The sequence below is a fragment of the Haliaeetus albicilla genome, chromosome 1 (assembly GCF_947461875.1).
Source record: "Haliaeetus albicilla chromosome 1, bHalAlb1.1, whole genome shotgun sequence".
Lineage (NCBI taxonomy): Eukaryota > Metazoa > Chordata > Aves > Accipitriformes > Accipitridae > Haliaeetus > Haliaeetus albicilla.
This window is the reverse complement of record NC_091483.1, coordinates 59702667-59726967: the sequence shown is the minus strand read 5'-3', so window position 1 is coordinate 59726967 and position 24301 is coordinate 59702667. Positions and strand designations below refer to the sequence as shown.

The following is a 24301-nucleotide window of genomic DNA, read 5'->3' as shown; positions in this document are numbered from 1 at the left end:
GCTGAATCTGTAAATAAGTAATTATTTGGCTTACTTATTAAGGTAACACACCCTAGCTAGGATGAAAAACCAGACCTACAAGATAATCCTCATCTCAGGTTTCTGCTGGCTGTACTGTCTCAAAGTATTTGCCCATATTGTATTAGTGAAATTTCATCCATGTTTGATACTATAGTTGGAAGCATGAGGCACGGGTGGTCAAAGCAGTAGTCATCTAACAGATGTTTTCTCCCATTAATATATGAGCTTATAATCTTGTTCTGCAGATAGAAAGGTATCTTTTCCTTACTACAGAAACTGTATTGCTAAGTATGTAGTAAAAATTTTCTGTCAAATGACTTTTCATTAAAATAGGTGGATCAACAATGGTATTACTAAGCATCTGTGTAGAAGGCAAAGAATTAAATTTCATATAAGGGGACTCTATTTCACACTATAGCTGATATCACCCAGAACATTAATCTTTTTCTTTACACATTGAAATTCTAAATAACATCGCTTTACAAAAATACTGTGGAAGTATCATGAAAACAGCAGTTATGTTAAAAAAATAGACATGTTGATGTAAGAAAAAAAATTATTTTTGAAAGGCTGTATTTTCCCAAAAGCTTTTTTTGCTTTTAATACTTAGAATATGCAGTAAAGGAAAAAATAATAAAAATTGATGGTACTGCTGGTAAAAATAGAGAACAGTACTTGTTCTCTGTTTTTAACCAACAGATACCATTCTTGCTGGAGTATATAGTGGTAGATACAGGTATGGAAAATGGTAGCCACTGGCCATTCCTTTACTTTGTTGTTAATGTCTGCATTATGGTAATTTTAACTTGCAATTTGTTTTCATTCAGGTTTTCTACTTAGCAAGTACAACATTTTATAGGTAGTGGCTGCCATGAACAGCCTGATTTCAAAGCACATGATGATACTTATCTTCACCTAAAAGTGGTACTTAATGCAGAATCACAGTGTTGGTCAGGTTGGAAGGGACCTCAGAAGGTCATTTAGTCCAATCGCCTGTTCAGAGCAGGTTCAGCTCTGATTTCAAAACAGATTTGTCTAGGCTTTGTCCAGTCAGATCCCAAAAACCTTTTGAAAAGATCCAAGAGCCTCCCTGGGCAGCCTGTTCCAAAACTTCATGGCAAAAGACTGTTTTTTCTTGTTTTGGCTGGACACACCCACCCACCGTTCCCTCGTTTTTATGACCACTGTCTCCCATTTTCACACTGTGCTCCTCAGGTTCAGCTTCATCTTCTCAGTAACCTCCCCGCAGGCGCTGGGGGGGCTGCTGTTAGGTCCCCCTGAAGCCATTTCTTCTCCAGGCTGTCACAGCCTTTACTGAAATACTTTTTTTATATAGTGATATTTTTAATATACTGATACATATTTTTAATATACAAAAAATTAGCTAAAGATGGCACTAGTCCAAACTGGTCAGATTCTGCAGAGTTTTTTCAAACATCAAGGGAAAGAACCAATATCATACCCACTTCAGTACATCTCTTCTGACAAAGGAATTAAATCCTATGCTTTGTCTGGTAAGTCATTTCAGGACCTCACAATTCAGCAAAGAAATGTGCTAACTTTTCCCTAAGTATTTAATGACATTAGAGTAAAAGAGATATAACATTATTCAGTCCTACATTAACTTTTCAAATTCTGCTAGTACAGATTTCTCATGCAATACCAGCTTTGCAAGAAAAAAAAAAACCAAAAAAACATTGTTTCTCAAAATTGCATGCTTTTGGAGGCTGTTTTTAAATATTGAGCATTATGAGTCATTTGTGACTGTGGAAATTCCAGTAATACAATGGAGTTATGTCAGACCTGAATGGGACTCTTTAATTTCTGACAGTACATCCTAAACTACACAAGCAAACAAACTCCCCAAATATGAAAGGAGGAAAAAAAAAAAGCAAAAATGGGTGTTGGTATCTTCCATATTTTAAGACACCTCTCAATCGCCCAAATTAGACGCAAAGTAGTTCCTCCATTCTAGCAGGACACCTAAAAACCTGTGATCTTGGGATATATGAGACCTCCAAAGGTCAATCTGTGTCCTACTCAAGTTACATAAAGGTGAAGCCATACATAATAAAACATGACAGAATGGGGAAAGAAATGCTTTAATTAACCCAAAAAACTAACATAATATCTTAAATTTTATCTATTTTCCCATCAGTCAAGGAAATAAGTAATAACTGGAGGTATAGCAGCCTTAACTATAGGCTACTATAATTAGATGGCCTTACCTATCTCCTGGAAGATCCAAGATGCGTTTTTCTCCTAGGAGTGATCTGGCATTGCATCCATTGAGTTGCCTGACTGAGCAAAGTCAAAGTGACTTTTACATGATACGGACCCTCAATAGACATAAATAGATACATCTAAATTACTTTTTGCACAGCAAAGTCAACTCTCATCTGTTAACAATTTGACTTTCTAACTGGCACAAACCAAGATTTTTTGAGAATAGCAAAGAGCAGAATTACTTCTCTGGACTTCCCATCAATTCAAGACTTTCACAGTGTATTTTGGAACACGGAGCTAATCTTGATACAGTGAAAGTCAACAGCTGCGTAAGCAGACTAGTTTACATTTTATATCCAGTGAACTGACCTGAACAGAGTTAACTCACTTCTTATCCACGTGTTTCCCATTGCTTTCTGTTGGGAAGGAACAGTGGACAGAGACTAAAAGCAACAGAACTTTTAAAACCACACCACTGACTGCGTAGATTTCTTGTATGAATGAATCACATCATCCTTCTGTTTCCTGTTCTACACTCTGAGGAGAAATTCCAGCCCCAGTACTGAGGAAAATGTCATTATAGTAATAAAGCCCAAGAACAGTAGTAAGAGACAGAGCATCTACACAGATGGCAAGACTGTTCTCAATTACATCAACATCCACACCTCCTCTTGAGTCCATGTCAGCATAAATTTGATGAGGATTTGGTCTCCAGACCCAGCAACCTTTGCACATACATGTCTGCTATTACTTCCAAAATTGCTGCTATTCTGCCTGCTATGGAAATCTCAAGTGTCCCTCAACTACATCTTGGACGTCAATACTTAATACAACAACCTTTCTACACTTCAAGTAATGAAATCGCAGCCCAGCAGCCTTCAGTAGCAGTTACACCTGCAACAAAAACATGCTTGCTCTCAGAAATACCAACATGTAACAAGAAATTCAACACACACAGCACCCCCCAGTCCCCTAACGTTGTCTCTGTAATTCTGATTGCTGCAGCGGCCTTGGGGGCTGACCCTCGGAGAGCTACTTTTTTATTAAAAGCAGTCGCGTGCGACTCAGTGGTTTTAACTAGAAAGAGCAGCCATCCACCCTTCCCTCGTGCGAGGCGGTGAACACGGAAGAGCCGTGTGTTGCGGTGTTTTAAATTTGTTTCTGCGCAAAACGAGAATTCTTTTCAGGGGTGAGGAGCTACGCCAATTGTCTCGGTCCTCGGGCCACAGGAAGGGGCAGGCGGGGAGGAGGAACGCGGGCCAGGCTGGGCAGCAGGACTCGTCATCCCGCACGTGGGCAGGAGGAGGGCGGCAGGGAGGGGTTCACCCGTTGCCTCTGCCCTAGGCCCCATGCACCTCCACACCGGCTCTGCCCAGGCTCCACCGGTGGTCTCCTCTCGCCCGCACCTGCGCGACAGAGCCGGGGAGCCTGGCTGCTCGCCGCCGCCTTGCCCTTCCTCCGAGCAAACAATGAGGTCCCAATTATGCAAACACGTGGGTTGACTCACGGGTTGCTCACGTGCCCGAGCGGCTACAAGACGAGAGCCCACCATTTCAATACGGGAAGCTTCAATGCAATAAACGCGCACCTTATGCCGTACTGTGAGGTTTTTAATACCTGCAAAAGCCTTTCCTGGGGACCAGCGAGTTGACGCTACCCACACAGCTCCCAGCACGGCACGGGAATCGTCTGCCAGAAGATGTGGCTGAGTCACAGAATTCACAGGAGGGTATGTCTATACTACAGTCACAACTGATGGGACTGCAATACAGCGTAAACATAGTCGGGCAAGCTTTAAATTAGCTAGCTTGGGCACCGGTAGCAGTCTAGCCATTAAGTTCAGGCCAGCCTAACCGCTCAAGTATTTACCCAGCTTTTTGGGCATGTTTTCCAGCCGGCTCTGAGTTCCATGCTGCCACAACTGGATTGCTAACAGCTCCCCAGTTGACCAGTTTAAAACCAGCTCAGGTATGTCTGTGACTGCAGCATAGACATACCTCAGCTTCTACATCATTTAAACTCCTACTGTCTCAACTTCCACATTTCTAAAAACTTGGAATTACAACACTAGCCTGTATCGTCACTGTACTGCTGAGATTACACATTTGGGGTGCAATAAATAAATTCCATTTTAAGTGTGAAGTTTATGGCTCTTCCAAGATGTGAACTATGTTTAACAAAAATAATTAATATTGCTGGCTATGTGACAACCTCTTTCATTCAGTCCAGAAGCAGTTCAGTGAGTACCAGATGTACGAGGTGACTATCTGACCTGAAACTCTGCAGAACGCAGTAAGTTTATACACAGATATCCAAATACCTCAAACATGTCTAGGCCTTACCCTGTATCTGTGGACTAAGGGAAAAGTCCGCTGATTCCAGTGGACATTTTCCCTGCATAAATACCACTCACTGACTACGTAGTACATTTTGTAACACAGAACAACTTGGAAGAAATGCCAGCTTAACATTTGCATTGCTTGGGACCAGCAAACCACTCCTATTTCACCCCATAACCTGAAGTGGAATTAAGGACTGAAAAAGTACACAAAATTCTTCAACTAGTTTTCAACTGATCTTTGGGAAGCAGAACATGGCTTTTACCTTTAAAAGCCATAAATTTGTGTACAATTTAAGTCACATTCATCGCAGTGGTAATTTAGTGGATTGTAGCAAGGGTTCATCTCACCATGGCTGGATTTGGTCCTTTAACAGACATCTGAATATATGATACCTTTTTCATTTAGCATTTTAATACCGATTTGTTCACGCTGAAGATCCATACATTCCCCTCCACCCACTCAACGTACCACCTCCTGTCTGCTTATACCAGAAGTTTGTATGTGCCAACACTCTCCCTAATGCTTGGAGAGTATGGATCCTCAAGGCCCCATCATGTCAAATGCTCCATCTCATGGCAAAGGCTCGTGCCGTGTGCTACAAACCAAACGACACCGAAGCAATATTCTTTATTCTTTCAGTACCAAGGACTTGCATACCACTTCTCGTCCTTCTGTTTTCAGAAATTTATTCAGCACGTCAACATTTGAAATGCTGCAGGGATGATGGGCAGAGCAGGGATGGAGGAGGTGTTGTGCTGCAAGATGTTAAGGGCTGCCATCAGCCAGTCCTTTGATCTAGAAACACTTCCAGACCTGGTTAAAACTGCTGGGTCTGCTAACCAGATGGCAAGGACCCCCTGTGTTCCCAGCTTCTCCCTCCTAGTTTTTCAGTTCCTATTAAAATCAATGAGATTCTGCTCCCTTCAGAATTTGAACATCCCTTCAAATTTTTGAATTGTTGAAGTATGAAAACCAAACACAGGAAGGCAACGAAATGCTGACAGGTGTACAATCTTGCTTGGCACCACAAAAGCATCATTCACAATCCTCCCTCTCCTCTCTTTTGCCAACACAAATCCAAAGCGACTTCACAAGAAGACAGTAAAATTACACCGGATTAAAACAGGTTCATCTGAGGCCAGAACTAGGTAATAGTTAGCAGGAAAACCTGGTGACTTCACCAGAAGCAGCATGCTAGCTACTACTAAATATTTTGGCATTTCTTGTGATTTGACATCAAAACAGCTCTGCCTCTGACCTAAGGGTTCTAGTTAGCTGTGTAACCTCTGCTAATTCCCAGAATAAAAGAATGCAAAACTGGGACATAACTACTTTATCTTGAGCATGTTCATGCAAGAAAAACACAGCAGCTCCTTTTCACAGCCCTAATGAAATGTTTTGTGTCCGTGTGTATGTTCTAACACAGCAATTCTGTTTATTTTATAGGCTTATAATAAAAAAATGACACTTTATGAGCTACACGATAGTATTTCAACAATACCTTGTTGTGACATGATATGGTGTAATTACTTAGCAGGAGATACTACAATTTATTGTTATGTCATTGAGTCATACCCTTCAGGGCTTCAGACTGGTGTCTTAGTTTGCTTTTTAAAGCCATACAGACTAGCAAGCTAAGTCAAGGGATGCATTAAAACATCCCAGACATCTTTAGACACAGACCGAACATGTGCCTGTACACAGCAGCATGTTTGAAAACGCTTCGCCCATCCTTCCCCCTCCCCTCTTTGTTTTGCCTTTGCAGCATTATTGACTGGGTTAATAATAACCAAAGAGAACAGAAATTTCAACCCAAACATGCCAAAAGCATCTTACGTTACGTTAGGGTCCTATTCAGGCAGTTAAATACACAGACTGATCCTACGGAGCCGGAGATGCTCAGCACCTACCACAGACTTCACCCACGAGAACGCATCGCTGGCCTCTCACCTGTCCATGCAGTTTGCACTGCAGGCCAGGGCCTTGCCGAGCACAGCGTCTCCCTCTTCCTTGGCATCATTTTTAGGTACCATGTATCGATGAGGAGAGGACGTGATTTTATTATATAGCACGCTGTAACAACTGTAAGCGCAATACGGTGACTTAGTGGCAGCACCTTTCCCTAACCAATGGAGTTGAGACAGTAGGCCAGGATACGTATTTTTTTCTTTAAAAAAAGCACGGCTCTGACTGAGGTCCCTCGTCTACCCGCGGGTACGGAGACAAGCGGCTCCCGTCTCACAGGCGGTAGGTGCAGCGCACCCCGCTGAAAACTCTCTCAAGCAGCCAGCGCAGCCCTGGGACAAATTCAGCCCCCCCGCCGCCACGGCGCGCCCCGCCGCCCCTGCGCCCCGGGAGCCCGGGCAGCCGCACGGCACCGCGGGGCCGGGCCGCGCCGGGCCTCGCCTCCTCAGCCCAGCCGCCCCCCGGGCAGGGCGGCAGCCGCCGCCGCTGCCCCGCTCCTGCCCCTCCAGCTGCGAGCGGAGCCGGAGAGGGGCAGGACCGGGACGCGCACGCCTGCCCCGCGCCGGTGCCGGCCGCGGGGCTGGGCAGGCAGGGGCGGCCGGCCCGCCCCGGGGCCGCTGCCCCCTCCGCGGGGAGGCCGAGCCGAGGGGAGCTGGCAGCGCCGCGCGCCGTCGGCCCCTTCCCCTCCCGCGCGGAGCCCCTTCCCGGTGGGAGGCGGGAGCGCACGCGGGCACGACGGGCTGATCGCAGCCATAACGAAAACCACCCCGGCAGGGGCCTCAGGGCAGCCGGCAGCCCCGGCGGCGGCGGCCGGGGCGGGCGAGCCGCCAAGCCGGGGCGGAGGCGGGCCGACACCTCTGCCCCACGCCCGCCGCGCTCCGGCCGCCGGTCCGCGCCTTGGCCCGCCTCGCCCGGCCGCGGCCCGGCCCCGCCACCTCCCCGTCGCGCCGGGGCGCGGCGGCCGGGCCGGGGGAACCGCCGCCCGGCTCCGCGCCGCCCCGCTCCCTTTCCCAGCCCCCGCCGGCGAAGCCAGCTCGGCGGCAGCGCCCCAGAGCGAGCCACCTCCCTTCCTTCCCCCCGGGCGCTGGGTGTTGCTGTTGTTTTGCTGCCGCCGCCGCCGCAGGTCGGCCGGGGTGGGCGCGGAGGGAGGGGAAGCGGTGCGCTGCGGGGCCGGGTGCCAGGCGCACGCCTCTGCCTGACACACGGGCGGGGAGGAGGAGCTGGACGGGCAGGTTTGTCAGCGGGGCGGCGGCGGCGGCGGCCCCGCTCCCCTCCCCTCTTTCGCCGGGCTGCTGGGGATAATTAGTGTCTGTGCGAGTCTGTCTGCCCCCGGGAGGCAGGGCGGGCGGCGCGGAGTCAGTGCGTGCCCGGCTGTTTGTGCGCGGTGACTCGCCCCGGCCCCTCGGCGGAGCCTCCACCCCGCGGGCGGGGAGCCGCCCGGCCCGCCCGGCCGCGCTCCCTGCCGTGACCCTCCCACCGCCACTCACCCCGCCGGCCCGGGGAGCCTGGCAGGGCGAGCGGCGCCGGCGTCATGTGACAGCGCGGCCCGGTGCCAGGAGCCCGGGGGGAAGGCGAGCGGGCGGGCGGAGGGCGGGAGGCAGGGCGGCGGGCGGGCGGGCAGCTCCTCCTCGCACACAGACCCGGAGCCACCGCGGAGGCGCCTCAGCCGCGGGGACGCGGGACACGCCGGCCTTGCGCCTCGGTGCCGCCGCAGGCGCGACCACCCCCCCTCCCAGCCCCCGCCACCCAGCGCGACCCCCGGCACTGCGGGAGCCGACGGAGGCCCGGCACCCTCCGCACCGCCCGCCGAGCGTAAGTGTGAGGGCGCGGGGGTGGGAGAGACGGACCGGGCTGGGCTGTGCCGGCTGCGGGATGGAGGTGCCGGAGGAGGAAAGTTTCCAGGCGCTGCGAGCGGCGCGGAGCCCGGGGCGGCAGGCAGCGGGACGCCGCCGGCACCCGGGGGCGCGGGAGCCGCAGCCGGGCCGGGGGGCGGCGGGGACAAGCGTCTCCGTCGGGCCGCAGCTGCGGGGAGGGGGGGGGGGGGAACGGGACAGGACTCGTCTCGGCGGGGCGCGGGGGGCTCACGGCAGGGCTCCCTCCGCGGCGCCTGTGAAACTTCCTGCGTGGCCGCCGGCGCGGTGAGGTGGCGGGAGCGAGGGGCGGGGGGCTGCCGCCGCCTGCCGCGCCCGCCCGGGCGGGCAGCGCACCTGTGTGGCCGGCGCCGTCGCTCGGGGCCGGGGCCGGGGCCGCGGCCGCGGCCGCCTCCCCCGCGGCGCCCTCCCCCGCCGGCCGCGCTCCCCGGCGGGGGGGCTCTGGGGCCTCCCGCCCGCCTGCCCCTGGCGGGAGGGCCTGCGGGCCCCCGCCCCTTAGGGCCGCCCTCCCGCCGAGCGGGGCCGCGGCCCCCGCCCGCCCGGCCGCCGCGGTGCGAGAGGCTCGTCTTCGGTTAGAGACTGGGAGGAAGCGTCGTCGGATCCCCCGCGGGATGTCGTGAGGTGAAAAGTGTAGCGGGTTCCCTCGGTTCTGAGGGCGGTGGGGGAGACGCCAGGCAGGGCAGGAGCTCGCGTCTTGGCGGTGTCCCACCAGCAGCGCGAGGCTGATCGGCGGCGCCGTGTCCCCGCTCCGACTGCCGGTGAAGTCAAGGATGAGGCCGGCTCTCCCGAATTTATCCTTCGTATTGTCGTCTAACCTTACCACCGCTTAGCCGTGATGTAGGCGAAGTTAAAAGGCGTAGCGCCTGGGACGGCACGGCACGGCAGCTAAGTGCGGAGTGAGAAGAAACGACCGTAAATTAGCTTCCCTTTTCTGGATGCCGTTTGTTGGGTTTTTTTAAAGCCGAAATGGGAATAGGAGTTATTTGCTTTGGACCTGTGTCAGGTGAGTGCCTGGCACAGCTAGGGGAGCCCTAGAAAAGGAAGGTTCGGCGGCAGGCGCCTGCGCTGGGAGATCACCTAACCGGAGGTTGGGCGAAAGATCTATTTCGGAATACCTCAAGTTCTTCAATAGTTATATGAAAAAAATACATTAAAGTTGCTTTGTGTACTCCCCTGGTGATTCGGGTACTGTACCTGCGCTGTCTGCTGTGTTTTATTGGTTTCCTCACCTTCGAAAATTCAGGAAGTGTCACTATTTGTGGAGCTGAACTCTGAAGGTTTTATTGTTGGGAAAAGCTGAATTTGGGTGGCTGATGGGAGAGCTCTGAAGACTTGACGTTATTTAAACATCCATAAATGTTCATTACCTGTATTGAAAACAAAGAATTACACAGCTGCTCACTAGTGAGTTTTCCATAGAATACTTTTAAGATGCACTGTCTCGTTAATCGCAGGAGGAGCTGCTGCTTGTGTGAGAGGAATTACATCTGGATTTGATAATCCTGCCTGACCCAGAAGAGATTTATTTCAAACTAACTTTCCTCTTGTATTTTTAAGAATATTTTGCCTAGTATCAAAATACAAAAACCCTGAAGTTGACTTGAGTGGACTTTTTTTTTTCCCAAAGGCAAATACTTGCCCCCCCCAGCTGGGAAACTGGGGGTAAGGGGGGGGGGGGGGAGAAGATACTAAATGGTTGCTCACTTCCCTGAGAAACTGAGCAAAATTTCCTCTAAGCAGCAGAGCTGCGAGGGAGCCCTTAGGTACTGTGAGGATTTGACCTAGGCAACACCTGTTTAGCCAAAAGCAAAAGTCTTCAGATAAATAATGATGTAAATGTGACTGAGATGAGTCGAAGGCCCAGAGATAATAGAGATGGGAGTTATACAACCACCAAATTACTTATATTTCCAGATATTCAGTATGAAGAAAGGAAGGAACTGATACCATCGGCATAAAACCTACACCCACACGTTGCTGTGTAGATGCTGTACTAGCCAGTTGTTACCTCATGTGTGTTGTTAAACTCCAGCCATGAAACCCCACAGCAATTACTAGTGTTACTGTGGTACTCGTCCACATAATTTGCTGTAACACATTCTCACATTGGATAATATTAGATGTCCCACCCATAGTATATAAATAACCGATGCAAAGTATGTAAGAGAGAGTATTTGAAACCACAGCTTTGAAGGAAAACAAATGTTGAAGTTACTCTCTTGCAAGACATCTCTGCCTCATGTTGTCAGCTTATTTCATTTATTCAGCTGTATATTTAGGTGCTTCAAAAATAAAGTATTATATCCATGGAAAATCAGGTCCTGAGATGAAGTCTGAGTGCGTATGAAACAGGGATGTAGAAGGCTAAGTGTGTGACAGCTTAGAAAAATACTCTTGGGTGCACTGAGTGATGTTGGTCCTCAGCTATTGAGCCATACGGAACAAAAGTGAGACACTGTCCGGGAGCAACCCTTAGCTTTACAAATCACTCCTGCGGTGGTCTGATCCCCCTAGCTCTGTCTGCGAAGAAAGAAGGTGCTTACTGTCAGGCTGGGGTGCTCCCTGTTTGATGTCATGAGGCTGTAGCTGTGTTTAGCTACTGGCATTCTGTAAATACAGTAATAAACCAGCTGATCCCAGGGAAGGTTTCAGCTAATCGTCATGACCTGTGGTGTCTAAAAATCTCCTGCTCCCTGATGTTAAGGGAGCCTGTTTGTAAATAGGGCAGGTCCCCTGCATAAGGACGGTGTTTTTATTCACACCCAATGAACAAACACCTCCACCCACTGTTGTTGTTTTAAAAGACTCCAGCTGCTCATGAATATAGGGTCAGGGAGGGCCGCCTAAATGTTTCTCTGTGCTTTCTCCCCAGCGCAGCCAGCAGAGCTGTTTCCTGTTCTTTGTTTCAAGGCTGGGGTTTGCGTCACACATTCCAAGTGGCATATGTGGTGCTCTTTCCTGTTTCAGGCTGTTTTCTGGCAGATCGGTAGCCTCGTCCAGGCCCCTTGTCACTGCCCCTCAACTCCCAATCCCCACCCAATGAGTTATCATGTCTCTACACACTCACGATTGCTTAAGATGCCTGTGTTATGTCATAATAAGGTTTCCAAGTTAACCTTTAACGCACGCCCTCGACTCCAGTGTAGTTATGGGGGTGAACTGGAGAGCTTCGCTACCTTCGCTGACAACTTGTACTTGAGTCTACAGAAAGTTGTGAGCCAGTTTTCTGCTCTCACTTGCTCATCAGCCGATCTGGAATAGCTCCATTAAAGTCACGGAGTTACACTGGTGTGAAAAGAGTGTGAGAAGAGAATCCACATCTGTAGGCTCATACTTATAAGAGGGTTTTGGCTTCTGCCGTTACCCAACCCAAATGGCCCACCATAAGCACTTTGTACTTCCAGATCTCAAAAGGAATAGGTATTTTCTCCTTATACAAACTAGAAGATTTCGCTGTCTTCCAGATGTAATGCAGAAAATGAGGCACTGCTGGCTAACTTTTCTTTGGAATGAATAGGTATGGCTGTCCCACATTTTGCATTTTTGAAGGCATAAAAATAAATCTTTTACTCCTGTTTTTATATTTGTCTTCTTCCCCCACCCTGTTGCAGGCAGACATAGAGATGAGAGGAAATTCAGAAAGAGAGCATAAATCTTTGTGTTGCTTTGGATCTGACAGAAGAAGAGCTAAAGGACCCAAGCCAAAGCTCATTGAAATCAAGAGAAAGACTTGCATTAACTTCAGTGGGCTTTGAATCAGGCCCTGGATGAAAATGCAAGATGGAGTGTTTATTCTTCTCTGTCACTTATGGGCTGGAATATGCATGGTTTCCGTACAAACAGAAGTACTTCCACCCTTTTATTTTACCTCTTTTTATTTCACTCTTTTTTAAGTAATCTTACAGTTCCTGCTGTTGCTCTTTTGGATGCTAAAAGTTCGCTGGTTGTGGTCATTGCAGGTATCTTCTAAGAAGTATCCAAAATACATGCTTTAAACTTCCTCTTTCAGGGCTTAATTGTATGTGAAAAATAATTTTTACTGAATTCTGTGCACATCCTTACATCAACTTGTTTTTTGTCTGTTCAGAAATCCAGATAACAAGAAGTATTTGGCCACACAGTTTTGGTAAGTTGTTTATTGATTATTTTAATTTGTTACTCTCAGTTGTTTTTACATAGTTGTTTTTCTATTAATTTTAGAATGCCATGGGTGAGTTTATCCATTAGAACCCGATAAAATATCTTAATTCTGGTACTGTTAATTTGCACAGGATTTCAAACATATTTAATCTTTTTTTCCCATGACAGAGGGAAAGTGTTGCATTTAACTGCATTTAATATTGGAAACTTGGGTATAATAAATGCAGTAAATTTTGTGGTTCACACCTTCTTGTAGCCAGAAGTTCTACAAAATCAGGGACTGAGATTAAAATTATAATGGTTTTGTAAACCAACTTTTTAATATTAATTAACACTGCTAACAGGAGGTCTTTTAGAGTTCTTTTATGCTGTCAGTGTTGAAGCTTTTGTGTTTTCATTCCAAGGCTAGTTGCTTCCAATCCAGAATATGAAGTTTGGCAGGGCTGCTTTTAGGAGAGATTTAACCCTTCCCTGTTAAGCATTCACTTGATGCCGAGTTTTACTTTGAGGGTTTTGTAGCTGTAGTTGATATCTCCCAGGGGAAGGAAGTGTAAGTGTAGATCAGCCAAATGGAAAGATACAGCCTCTAACAGGTTTTTAATAATAGTAAACTAAGTCAGAATGGAAAAAAAAAACCAAATGTGTGGTCTGTCTATCATGCAGTCAGTGTGTGTTACCAGCAAACTAACTTGATCCATGAAGGCATAACAGACTTTCCACTTTTAAAGAGTCTAAGCTGCTTTGATCACTTGTCTCATTTGTACCCACTACACTGTCCAGCTCTTCTCCCTGTTTTTTTTTTCCGACTTCCATAGGTACATAGAAGTTCATTGACATTTGCCCTGTATTCAAATCCTTATTCAAATTAATCATTTAGGCTATTATTCATAAATGTACACTTCCTTTCTTTAGGATTAGATTTTTTTTCTTCTTCCCTATACTATCAAAAATGTTGAATCTCTGTTTCATATGTTTCATGAAATAGCAGAACCTTTTACGTAAGAGAAGAGTATTTTCTGTCATTCTTCCCTCATAATAAAAAGATAGGATTTATATTTCTCCTTTTAAATTATCTTCAAAATTTACCTCTTAAGAAAAAACACAACAAAAAAACAAAGTTCAGTTTGGAAGGGAAAGATTATCATACCATTCCACATACTTCACTTGTTTTCAAAAGTCTGATCTTTTATCCTTACTAGACTGTTTCTCCTTCTAAGAAGTAGCTTGAGACAGGAAACCAGACAGCAGTCTGCCCTGATAAGGGAGAATATTGTCTAATGGAGGTGCCTCAAGGGCTTTTCTTTCTCTCTCCCTAAGGTTCAGTAACTGTAGAACTGAAGGTTGAACAGACTTTAACATGGGCTCCATTTTTCCTTGGTAGAGAAGTCATTTTCTTAATGAGCACTGCAAGAACTTTTTTGCCCAAAATTTTTACATACAAGAAAGCCATTTCCAGGCATGTGGCTTCGAAGAGCCTGCAACAGTATTATCGAAATTTTAATGGAAATACTGATTAGTCTGCTACACAGCTGATAAATGATTACATCAAAGCAATTCTAGGTCAAACAAAGTGATATCACCAAAGTTAGGATGCACAAGTTGTGCAAAACCCAGATTTTTCAGCCTGTTAGCAGTTCTGAAAGGAGGAAGGTAAACGATTTTCACGTCAATAAAAAGCAAAAATAGTCTGAAATACTAAACAACATAATCCTATAGAAATATTCTTTTTCTTCGTGCCTATCAGGTAAAACTTTCAGCAGAAAATTTTTGCCCAGGCACCATTTTCTTTTTACGCAATATCCTGACTTTTTCAACAGTTATTCCTGTTTCCCAGTGGAAATCCAATGAATAAACAAACACAGAAGGCTGCTGATCGGTGAAACGTTTTCTCGATGTACTAGTTCATCATGATTTTCCCCCTGCTCTGTTCTTCATGGGCTGGCTGCTCCAGTCCCTTCCCCCAACACCGTGTCTGGGCCTTTGCTCCTTTCCCTGCTCTTGCTTGCTTTGACTGAGTCTGACTGCTGTGCTGAGCTGGAGAGTTTCTTTGCCTGCTGCTATTTTGGGGCCCAGTGCAGTAAAGCGCTTGCTTACTTCCCATTAAAGTTAATGGAACTTTAGAAACATTCTTTTGCTGACTCAGGTCTTGATGAGCAACTGGTACAGTAAGTGCAAACACATCTTGTTACTAGCCCTGGAAAACACTTTTTGTACCTTTTGCAGGGAATCCTGCTCTCAGAAACTGTTTTTTCTCTGTCAAACTCTCTTTCAAGGTTCCACTGAAAAAGACTTCTCACCCAGGTTCAGAAAACCTCCCCACCCTTTGGCTTTCATCGGTGGAGACTATTCTGATATTATCACTTCTCCTTAGTATCAGGGGAAGTTTGACTCAAGGCTCACAGAAGTAGTAGTTTCAGAGCAACAGCCTAAGTCCCAAAGGGCTTGGACTGAAGAGCTTTGGCCACATGACTTACGTCGGCTGCTAGATACCAACAGTGCTGCAAGAGCTGCGCTGTCTTTGCAGAGGACACTCATGCAGTGCTAATTTAGCAGATATCATTACATTATTCTGTAATTATACCAACAATAACAGTCATACCTTGAAGCTTCTAGACAAAGTCTCACTGTACCACAGGGCAGCATTCCTTGCTTCCCCCAGGCACAAAGATTGAGAAAGCAAACCCCATGCATGCTTTCATGCAGCGTGAAGAGAGGCAGAATTTATGGTCACCACCCCCCTGTCCGCAGCAAGAGTCAGGCCACTGAGTGCTCTTCCAGGTATTTAATGAGAGCAAAGGCTTTGTGTTAGAGGGAGGCTTTATAGTTGTTGGATGTGCACAGTCAAAACTGGCCCTTCACCCCACCCTTTCCTTTCATAACAGGTCTGCAGAGTTGGTGGACCTTGAAGGTAGGTGCACAGAGCTGCTGGGAATAGCTGCAGTGCGGTTGCTCTTCTCCCGCCGCTCTGCAGTGCAGATGTGTAGTCTGGGTGCATTCTTTAACCGCTTTGCTCATTTCATCCAGGGTAAATAAGCCCTACAAGTCCTTATTGTCAGAATACACGTTAAGTACCTTTAAGCTTTCATTTACTCTTCATTATGTCTCTGAAACAGTAAACAATACCTGTCAGGAAGTTAGTATTGAGAAGTCTTCAATCCTGACAAGGTGATGAACTCTATCGATGATGAACTTCCCTTCTGGAAGGGGTACTTCGCTGCGTATTGGATCATAAGGGCAGAGTCTGTTTTTTTCTGGCTTGGTGTCTTCACTGGACTTCAGATAGGAAAATACTGAGGGACTTTGCCTGGACTTCACCTTGCACCTGCCCTTATTTGCATACAAAACCCAGTTGCTTCATTTGTCTTTCTGAAGTACAGGGTGTGAGCAAAATGTTATCAAAAGCCATGTCCTGTTTGGACAAGTTGGACTGACTTGGCGGAGATCCACAGGGTGGAGTGAATGGGAGGAGGCAAGAAAGTAAAACTGGGTGGCTTGTTAGCAGAAAAAGAGAGGGAGAGCAAAAAAAAGAGGGTGGAATGTTTGCCTACTGGATTGTAGTTAATTATTTAGTTTCAGATTACATGCATTTTAAATTCTTTTAACCCACATGAAAAAACCCCTTTAATGCAAAATAGTTTATCTAATAATGTGAAAGACAAAGGCCCTTATTTTTTAATACGCTTAATATGAATATGTTGTTGTCTCCTCACTCTTTTTTCCGGGGTATCTCAGGAATGAGAGACAGTGTTTTGATTTTCCAGAAATTAGTTGTATTTACTAAACAATTTGTGGGCTTTCAAACAAGTACATTATGAAATCAGTGTGTAAAGTAGAACCCAACTATTTTTTCATTCCTCTGTAATAGAAACAGATAAGACTGTTTACCTTCCCTATTGCCCCCTTCTCAAACATTTAGGAGAGAAAGACTGAGTTTTTGAGTTAGTAGGCACAATTTTACAAATAGACTAGGAAAAACTACTGACTTCTTAGTAGGAGTAGCATGCTTTATTTCTGTGTTAGTGTGCATGCACGTATTTGCTTGTGAATGTCGTCCAAGCAATAGATTTGGAGCATTATTTTTAAATACAAAGAGAATTTTTTGTGAGTTTATTTGCAGCCTTAGGAAAGTGTCCTTCTGAGCTAAATTTTAAATGCCAGACCCAAAGCTGGTTTGTATTGACTATAGCAGCTCTATCACTTTCTACCAAATAAGAATTTGACCCTCTGATCTGGACCGACAGAACCAAGCATTATATATTAATTAATTTTCCTTTCTTGAAAATTGGTTTCCAGTCACTATCAAATGGGGAAAAGAAACCTACCGCTTAAGAGTAATGTGATAAAGAAGTGCTCAATTTCTGTACTATGATGCAGCAATAAAAGTAACGTTTTCCTCTGCTGTTTTTAGATGACTGCACCCGAGAAAGATCGAGAATTCCTTTTCACTTTTATTCAGTGCAGTACACTTTCTGTTGTCTATGTCAGTCTAATTCCTACACAGTAATTTAGAGCCCTCTGAGGAAACAACTCAAATGTGTAGCATGACATGTGAAATGTGTATCAAGTGTCTTTCATGCACTTTCTTGGAGTAAAAGGTGAAAAGCAGTAACTCTTAAACTGAAGAAAATCAAATTTTAAAACAACAAAAATGACAAAAAGAATAGCCTGGGAGCATGACTGCTTACTTGGAACAAATGCTTTCCTTCTCTCTCTCTCTTTTCTTTTTTCCCTTTTCCCTTTTTCCTTTTTCCTTTTTGCTTTTCCCTTTTTCCTTTTCCTTTTCCTCCTTTTTCCTTTTCCTCCTTTTTTCCTTTTCCTCCTTTTTTCCTTTTCCCTTTTTCCTTTTCCTCCTTTTTCCTTTTCCTCCTTTTTCCTTTTCCTCCTTTTTCCTTTTCCTCCTTTTTCCTTTTCCTCCTTTTTTCCTTTTCCTCCTTTTTCCTTTTCCTTTTTTCTCTCTTTTTCCCTCTCTGTTTCTCCCTTCCTTCTTTCCTTCACTAAAGTACAAATTGGTGTGTCAGTTTATCTGTGCACATATAAACTAAAATTTAGAAAGTTTCTGGAAACTTGAAAGCAAGTAGTTCCAAATTCTTATATATGAGGTCTGACAGGCTACATTTTACTTTAAACATTTTTTATGTCCAAAAGTATAACTTTTTTCCTGTTTTCACAATCCATATATGTGTGTGGGAATGTGCGTGAGTGATGCATAGATATGCATATATGTATTTAATGCATAGATACATGGATATATTTCTGGGAAGACAGTCTTCTGAAATGTTAGTTCTAGCTATGTGAAATGTTAAAAATCTGAAAAAGATAACCATTCAAAGAAAAATAGTATAATTAATAACCTTCTCACAAACATACTTAAAGTATTTACAAAATTATCACAACTTTTAGCAAATAGTGCATTCTTACACAACTGCTTCTAAAATAAAACTACATGTTAAGTTTAAACTGGAAATTACATTGAGCTGCTCTGTTTGTTTCACTTTTTTGCGATTTGGTTTTGTCAGGCCTTTGACTTTTGTAAGAAGAATTATGAAGATACTTTTGATACTTGTTTGTTTCCATTATTCAATACACTGTTGTAATATATTTCCGTAAGTCTTTAAACTTTATTAATATACCTGAATAATTAATGATAGACTTGCAACAACTCATGCCATCTTTCTCTGGAAGCTCTTAACAAAGTTTTAGCTATAAACACACATGATAGTTAATTGCAAGATTGTTCATTAGTGTAGGCTTATTAGAATTATTTTAATTTGAGCAGGTACATCTTTAAATTTTCATTTCGATTTCTGGGAGGATTTTCCGGCCACAGCTACAAATCTGTTGTTGAGCCTTTAGCCTACTTCCGCAGGGTGAAATTGTCTGGATGTTGTAGTCTGGCTGTATTTGTTTCTTTCCAGTGCCATCTACTGGTCAAAATTGAATTTGTGTAATTTTTTTTTGTCCTCAGATCTTAACAGAGGTCATACCACTTCCAGGCAGGGCTGGGAACCATACAGTGTATCGTCAGAACTTGCTACTTTAACATCAGTTATATAATGTATAACCTCAAGTGATTTATAAAAAGCTTGCCAACATCTAAATGTCATTGAGAACCGCTTTCCTTTGCTTCTCTTGTTTTTTTACTCCATAACCTTACGGCTTTGCCCAGCAGAGGTGTCTCCTCCTTCCCTTCACAGCATCTTTCCAAGTTGACCGTGGCAGATGTGTAATATGATAGTTAAGTTATGACATGCTTTTTGCTAAATACTTTTATTTCAGGCAGTTTGAGATAAGCTAGAATTGGATAAGTGAGGTTGAACACTGTAGTGAAGCTGCACAGAATACAACCAGATTTTTTTAAATGCTTCTCTTTTGCACAGTTAGCACAAATTGTTGAATTGTCAGTAGGTTTATTATCTCAGGCAAATAACTGATGTATTTTTTTATGTTAAGTCATTGCAACATGTTGAATATACCTCTCCAAATTAGTCCTGGATTTTAATCTTTCTTTTGCATTGATTTCAGTGTCACTGTGTGTGAAAGTTTCAACTCCAGGACTCTTAGAAAAAAGATGTCCTCTCCAGAATCAGTTCACTTGTATAAACAAGATTATTCTTAAGTTGTAATGCTGATGAGAAATGCCTAGTCTAAACTGTGATGTGTTTATACACTGACAGCTAATGAAAGTGACAGTTCTGTGATCTTGGTATGCTGACATGCACAATAAAAATTCAAATTAGTTCCATTAAAGTGAGCAAATGTCCCTTTGTTTCAACAGCAATTGGGAAAGAATAAACTTACAATAACTGAAATATTTAAATGAAGCCCAGTCAAATATTTAAGAAGCTATGTTAGAGGTGGATAAATATTCACATTAATATGACAAAATAGTAAGTTCTGTACAATTCAGAAAGTTTACGGGATTTCCTGCGGCTTTGTAACACCTTATCTTTCCCCTGCAGGCCAGGACATCAGAGACATCAGAACAGCTGAATAAAAAAGATGCTAATGTTTGACCCAGTCCCTATCAAGCAAGAAGCCATGGAGCCTGTTTCAGTGGTAAGACTTTTAAAATACATTAGCCTTTGTGATTACTGTATAGGTTTTTCATCTTTAAATTCATACCAGGGTTTCTCTAAGCTTTGGACTAGCTTAGGAAAGGCTGTGAAGCTATATTTTGCTCTTAGGACAATCAAATTCATATTTTAGGAAACCCTTTTCTGTAGTTTATGAGTTTATTGCCCCTAGATGACCTGCCCCATTACCTCTGCTGGTGCTTCCATCCCCAGAGCAGAGGAGAGAACATCCAAGTACTCCTCAGCCACTGCAGTCCAAATATGATCGCTGTAGCTCATGCTGATGGAGGTGGGTTGAAATTAAGTTGCCAGACTTCACAGTGAGGTGCGAAGGGCCTGTGGTTTCGATTCTACACCTTTGAACTAAATGAACAGCTTCTCAATGTCCCCTTTTCTGTTTCTCTCTTGGTCTTGACAACATGTGCCTGGAGCTAATTCTGCGCTCTAAACAGTAGAAAATTAATCCTGACAAAAAAAGCAGTGGCTTTTTGCTGGGTAAGCTGGGTGCATTACCTTACCATGTGAACAGATGAGAAGCAGGGCAGTGGGGAGGAATGGGGAAAAAAGGGGAAGGGGAGACTTTTCTTTTCAACTGGGTTAATTTTCCATCAGCTTGGTGTATAGGGTCATCTCAAAGAAGGGTCTCAAGCAAGATCAGCAGTAACATTTAGCTGGGAGGGGGACAGTGGGAATTGTGATGATTTAGGCTGCCAGGGAAATACAGCCTTAGGAAGCAGTTTCATGTATACTTCACCTGTTCAACTGTAGGCCGCTGCTGAAATGGAAGGTTCAGGCTCTTCTCCCTCCTTTCCAGCTTTGTGTCTCCTTTGTATGACATGAAGCAATTGTGTGGCCACAGAATGATTGGTATCCTTTGGATCAGCTCAATGAATAGTCAGAATTGCTAACCCACCAAAAATACCCATATTTTTTGGTCAGATCAGGAAGCTGATCTGACTCATTCTGTGCAGCTGGTCAATGCTAGAGCAAGGGGAAGGGGGAGGACAAGGGAACCGGACCTCCCCTTTCACCAGCAGCCTGCCATAAAATCAGATTAAGTGTAACATGAAACCACACCCCTAGAAAGGCTGATCAATTAAAAGGTTGAAGTCAGTGTGCATAAATTAGAGTGCACTAAACTCATGCTCTGAATGGCATCTTTCAGTGAAAAGTTTGCTTCCTGTTTTATTTAAAATGTAGAATAATTGTCATCAATTTAAATGCATCTGTAAGCAGTTTGATTTCTTCAAGTGTTATTAATAACACTTTTTGAGAGTTAAATTTACATGCATGTTAAAATTACAGTTTGACTTTCATGGGGTTATTTACTTGAGAGCAATGATAGAAAAATAACTGATCTGTCGCTGAGAGTGTAAGTATGACAAATTCCAATATTTGGGTCAAGAAAGAACTTCAGTATTAGCCAGACTGTCATTTCAATCACAATTATTGCATAACCTTATTAAGATTAGTGCTGATAATCTACGATTATCTGAGAATATTTAATTGTGTACATCAAAGGTGGAAAATGGGCCACTTTTACAAGAAAAGTGTCATTACACAAATAACAGAAAATCGCTGTAGGGACACTGTGGGCTGTCTTTTGTACTCATGTGCCTTCACCTCCCAAAGAAGGTTCTGCAGTGGCTTGGGATGATGCACACGAGAGACACAAGATCCTGTCCCAGACAGCTGTGTGCTTCTGCAAGATGGACAGGGTCAGTCTCTCAACAGGCTGACCGGGAGAGGAGTAAGCAGTCTTCCCCAGACTGGCAGATGAGGGAAAAACTGCAATGGGAAGAACAAGGGAGCATTTCTGAGCCAAGTGCATTTCAAGACTGTAGTTTCAAATGTTGCTTATTCTATACCATGTGCTCCTTGCAGAGGTGTGGTACCTGCCATGCATTGGGCCCCTGGAGTCATCTTGGATGTTCTTATAGCTCAGTGTCATCACTCTGACCAGCCATTATAGACTATTCAGAGTATTTTACCAAATCTGTATGCTTTCCTTTTTGTTACTGCATAATGAAAAAAAAAAAGAAAACCACAGGAAAGGAAAAGCAGAAAGTCCAGAGGAAAGGACATTTTTTGAGTGCAGTTCCCCCCATGGAGATTACTCTGATTTCCCTTGGGCTGAGGAGTGTGTGTGTTTCAGCTTCTGTACACACACAGGCTGTTTAGCCCCAAGCCCTTGAGGTCCTGGCTTTCCCAGCACTTCTTGGTCTTGTGGCTTCCTTGGAGCCCTGCTGCAGCGGCTCCCCAGCAGAAACTGCTCTTGAGACCCCTCTAAAGGGAGGAATCATTCTGTAGAGAGAACATACGAAAGGATAGCAGCCACTGAGTGTGTTAGTTTTCTTGAACTTCTTTTGAAGAGGTGGAAGGAAAGAGAAACCATTAATGTGATGTTTTAGAAGTGCTAAGCATAGCATTCAGTTCATCGTGGGCTGACATAACTCAGAAATCTAAAATCAGGGTTTATTTTATCTTATCTTTCATTCTGATGGTATTATTAGAGGCCAAACTAAATGAAGCCCCTTAGGAATTATTTGTTATTTTACCTGAACATACACTGTCTGTAGGTATAAAGTCTGTCTTTAAAAAAATCCTGTTAGTTGGGGTGGGAGAAGGAAACAAATTATGGTTTTGACACCACTGTATTTCAGGGTGTGTGGCTGAAAGGATTAACTATACTTCTCGCATGACTGAAGCTCACACCCACAGTATTTCATCACACTACCGACAGCTCATGCTATTTATTGAATTGAATTATTGAACACATTTTATGATAGTTCTTAATGAACTAGTGACAAAGTCACCTGAGTCCTACCTAAATATTTGCTGCAAGGACTTTTTAAACATTCATACAAATACCAGTTACTGTTTAGTGAAAGAAGGAAAGAAGTTGCTTTTTTATGTGTTACCATCTTTCTTTGAATTGAAATAAAGAGGTTTTCTCTGCCCTTCCATCAGTCCCAAAACTACTTATTTCACCTGTTTTTAAAGACAGCTATGTGCTATATGGGGGGTTGAGATCTTTAGTGTGCTGGAATACAAATTTCATGTGGTGAGAATGCTTTTTCATGTATTAGCTACTATTTGGATTAAATCCTATTCATCCTCTTACATGATACTGATTTGACAAATAGTGTAAGAAGGTAAGCAGGTTCTTCACCTGTTCCTGTTTTTCTAAGAGGCTGGCTAAATTTTAAAGTTAAATTCATAGGGTTATGTAGTTTATAAAATGAATTGCTTCAAAATTCAGTAGATACTCTCCTCTTCATTGTTCTAGCATCCATCTGAACTTTTCCACCCTTTTTCTTCCCAACACAGAGAATTTGTTGCACCACATTTTTCTATCACAACTTTATCTGCAGTTCAGGTAGAAACATAGGAATTAGAATTGCAGGAGGAAGAAAAGTTTAGAAAAATGATTCAGCTTCCCCAAACTGCCAGAAAAAATAGCTTATGTTAAATCTGCGCCAGCTTAATTACAACAATTAAAACCTTCTATGCAAAATAATGCAAGGCATATGGGTTAAAATACCAAGTCCCTAAAATAATTACTTCTTAAAAACATGACTATTTTCTTCCTAATTCCTGGAAGAAATATTTCTTCCTTGTCTAAATATGTTTTACTTAACTTTTCTAGTTTACAGTTCTCTGCACAACATTTTAATAGTTTGGTATTTTTTCAACACAAACCTGGTGTTACTTGAAGAGTTGCAAGAGGATAACTGTTTATATATAAAGGTTGCAGCTTGGAGATGCTTTGTTCTTTAATAGACTCGTTGACCAAAAACATTCCCTAAGATTTAAATTGCATAGGTGTTCTTTTTCCTTTCTAGTATTCTTGCAATGGAAGAAATGTTCATAGGTAGTGACCTTGTGATCATCCCTGACAAACTTGCAGCACTGTAAATGCACTGAGGCTTAGTGGTGGAACATTTACAGTCTGTTGAAGCCGAGTAGACTTTGTACTGGCAACCAGTAACGACAATTTTAACAGAAGTACTTAGTATCTCTTATGTGTTTAAATTTTGAATTTTTGCCTATGCCCATAACTTGATCAGATTTAGTAGATACTAAGTACTGTTAAATATTAAACTCTATCAATATTCAGTGGCCTTCATCACTTAGAATGTTAATAAATTTGTCACTGGACTCAGCAATGGTGGCAAATCTATAGAGCTTGTTTTAGTCAGCACTGCTTGCAATAAAGGTATTTTAATAGAATTCTGAGGAACCAATTACCATTGAAGATGAACATTTTTATAGACTGAATTTGTAAGAATAGTCATAAAGAGAATAAATAAAGTTTCAGCGGTTTTAATGTAATGTTTACTGTTTTAAGATTAATCACCATTGTGTATGCTGCTTTATTTGAGTATTTTGTGGAATAGGTGACTCAGCTTTGTTTTATCACAGTGATATGAATGCAGGAAAATTTAATACTTAAACTCACTGTTTCAAACAGTAACTGAAAAAAAGAAAAATACATTTGTGTCATTTTGCAAAAATACTTTTAGTTAATGTTGACATTTAAAATCAACTACCTATTCCTCACAGGCAAGGGAGAGGTAAGAAATCAGGAAGATGTATTGCTAGAAGTTTTCACCCTGGGAAGAAAATAATTGAAATGTCATGGAAATGATTGTATAAAAAT

At 43.8% G+C, this 24301-nt stretch overlaps 1 protein-coding gene across 2 annotated transcripts in view; it reads left to right on the top strand.

Annotated features, from left to right (window-relative positions):
• Window positions 1-7841: 7841 nt before the first annotated feature.
• KLF3 (KLF transcription factor 3) overlaps window positions 7842-24301 on the top strand; it is a 29392-nt gene continuing 12932 nt past the window's right edge. Inside the window, exons 1-3 of one of the 2 annotated variants that reach the window (XM_069791864.1) lie at window positions 7842-8366; window positions 12513-12551; window positions 19525-19621. In XM_069791864.1, coding sequence (XP_069647965.1) covers window positions 19565-19621 — 57 coding nt within the window. In that variant the 5' untranslated portion in view covers window positions 7842-8366; window positions 12513-12551; window positions 19525-19564. Of the gene's footprint in view, window positions 8367-8707; window positions 9047-12512; window positions 12552-19524; window positions 19622-24301 lie in introns of those variants that run through there. The other variant, XM_069791872.1, reaches the window with a different exon arrangement.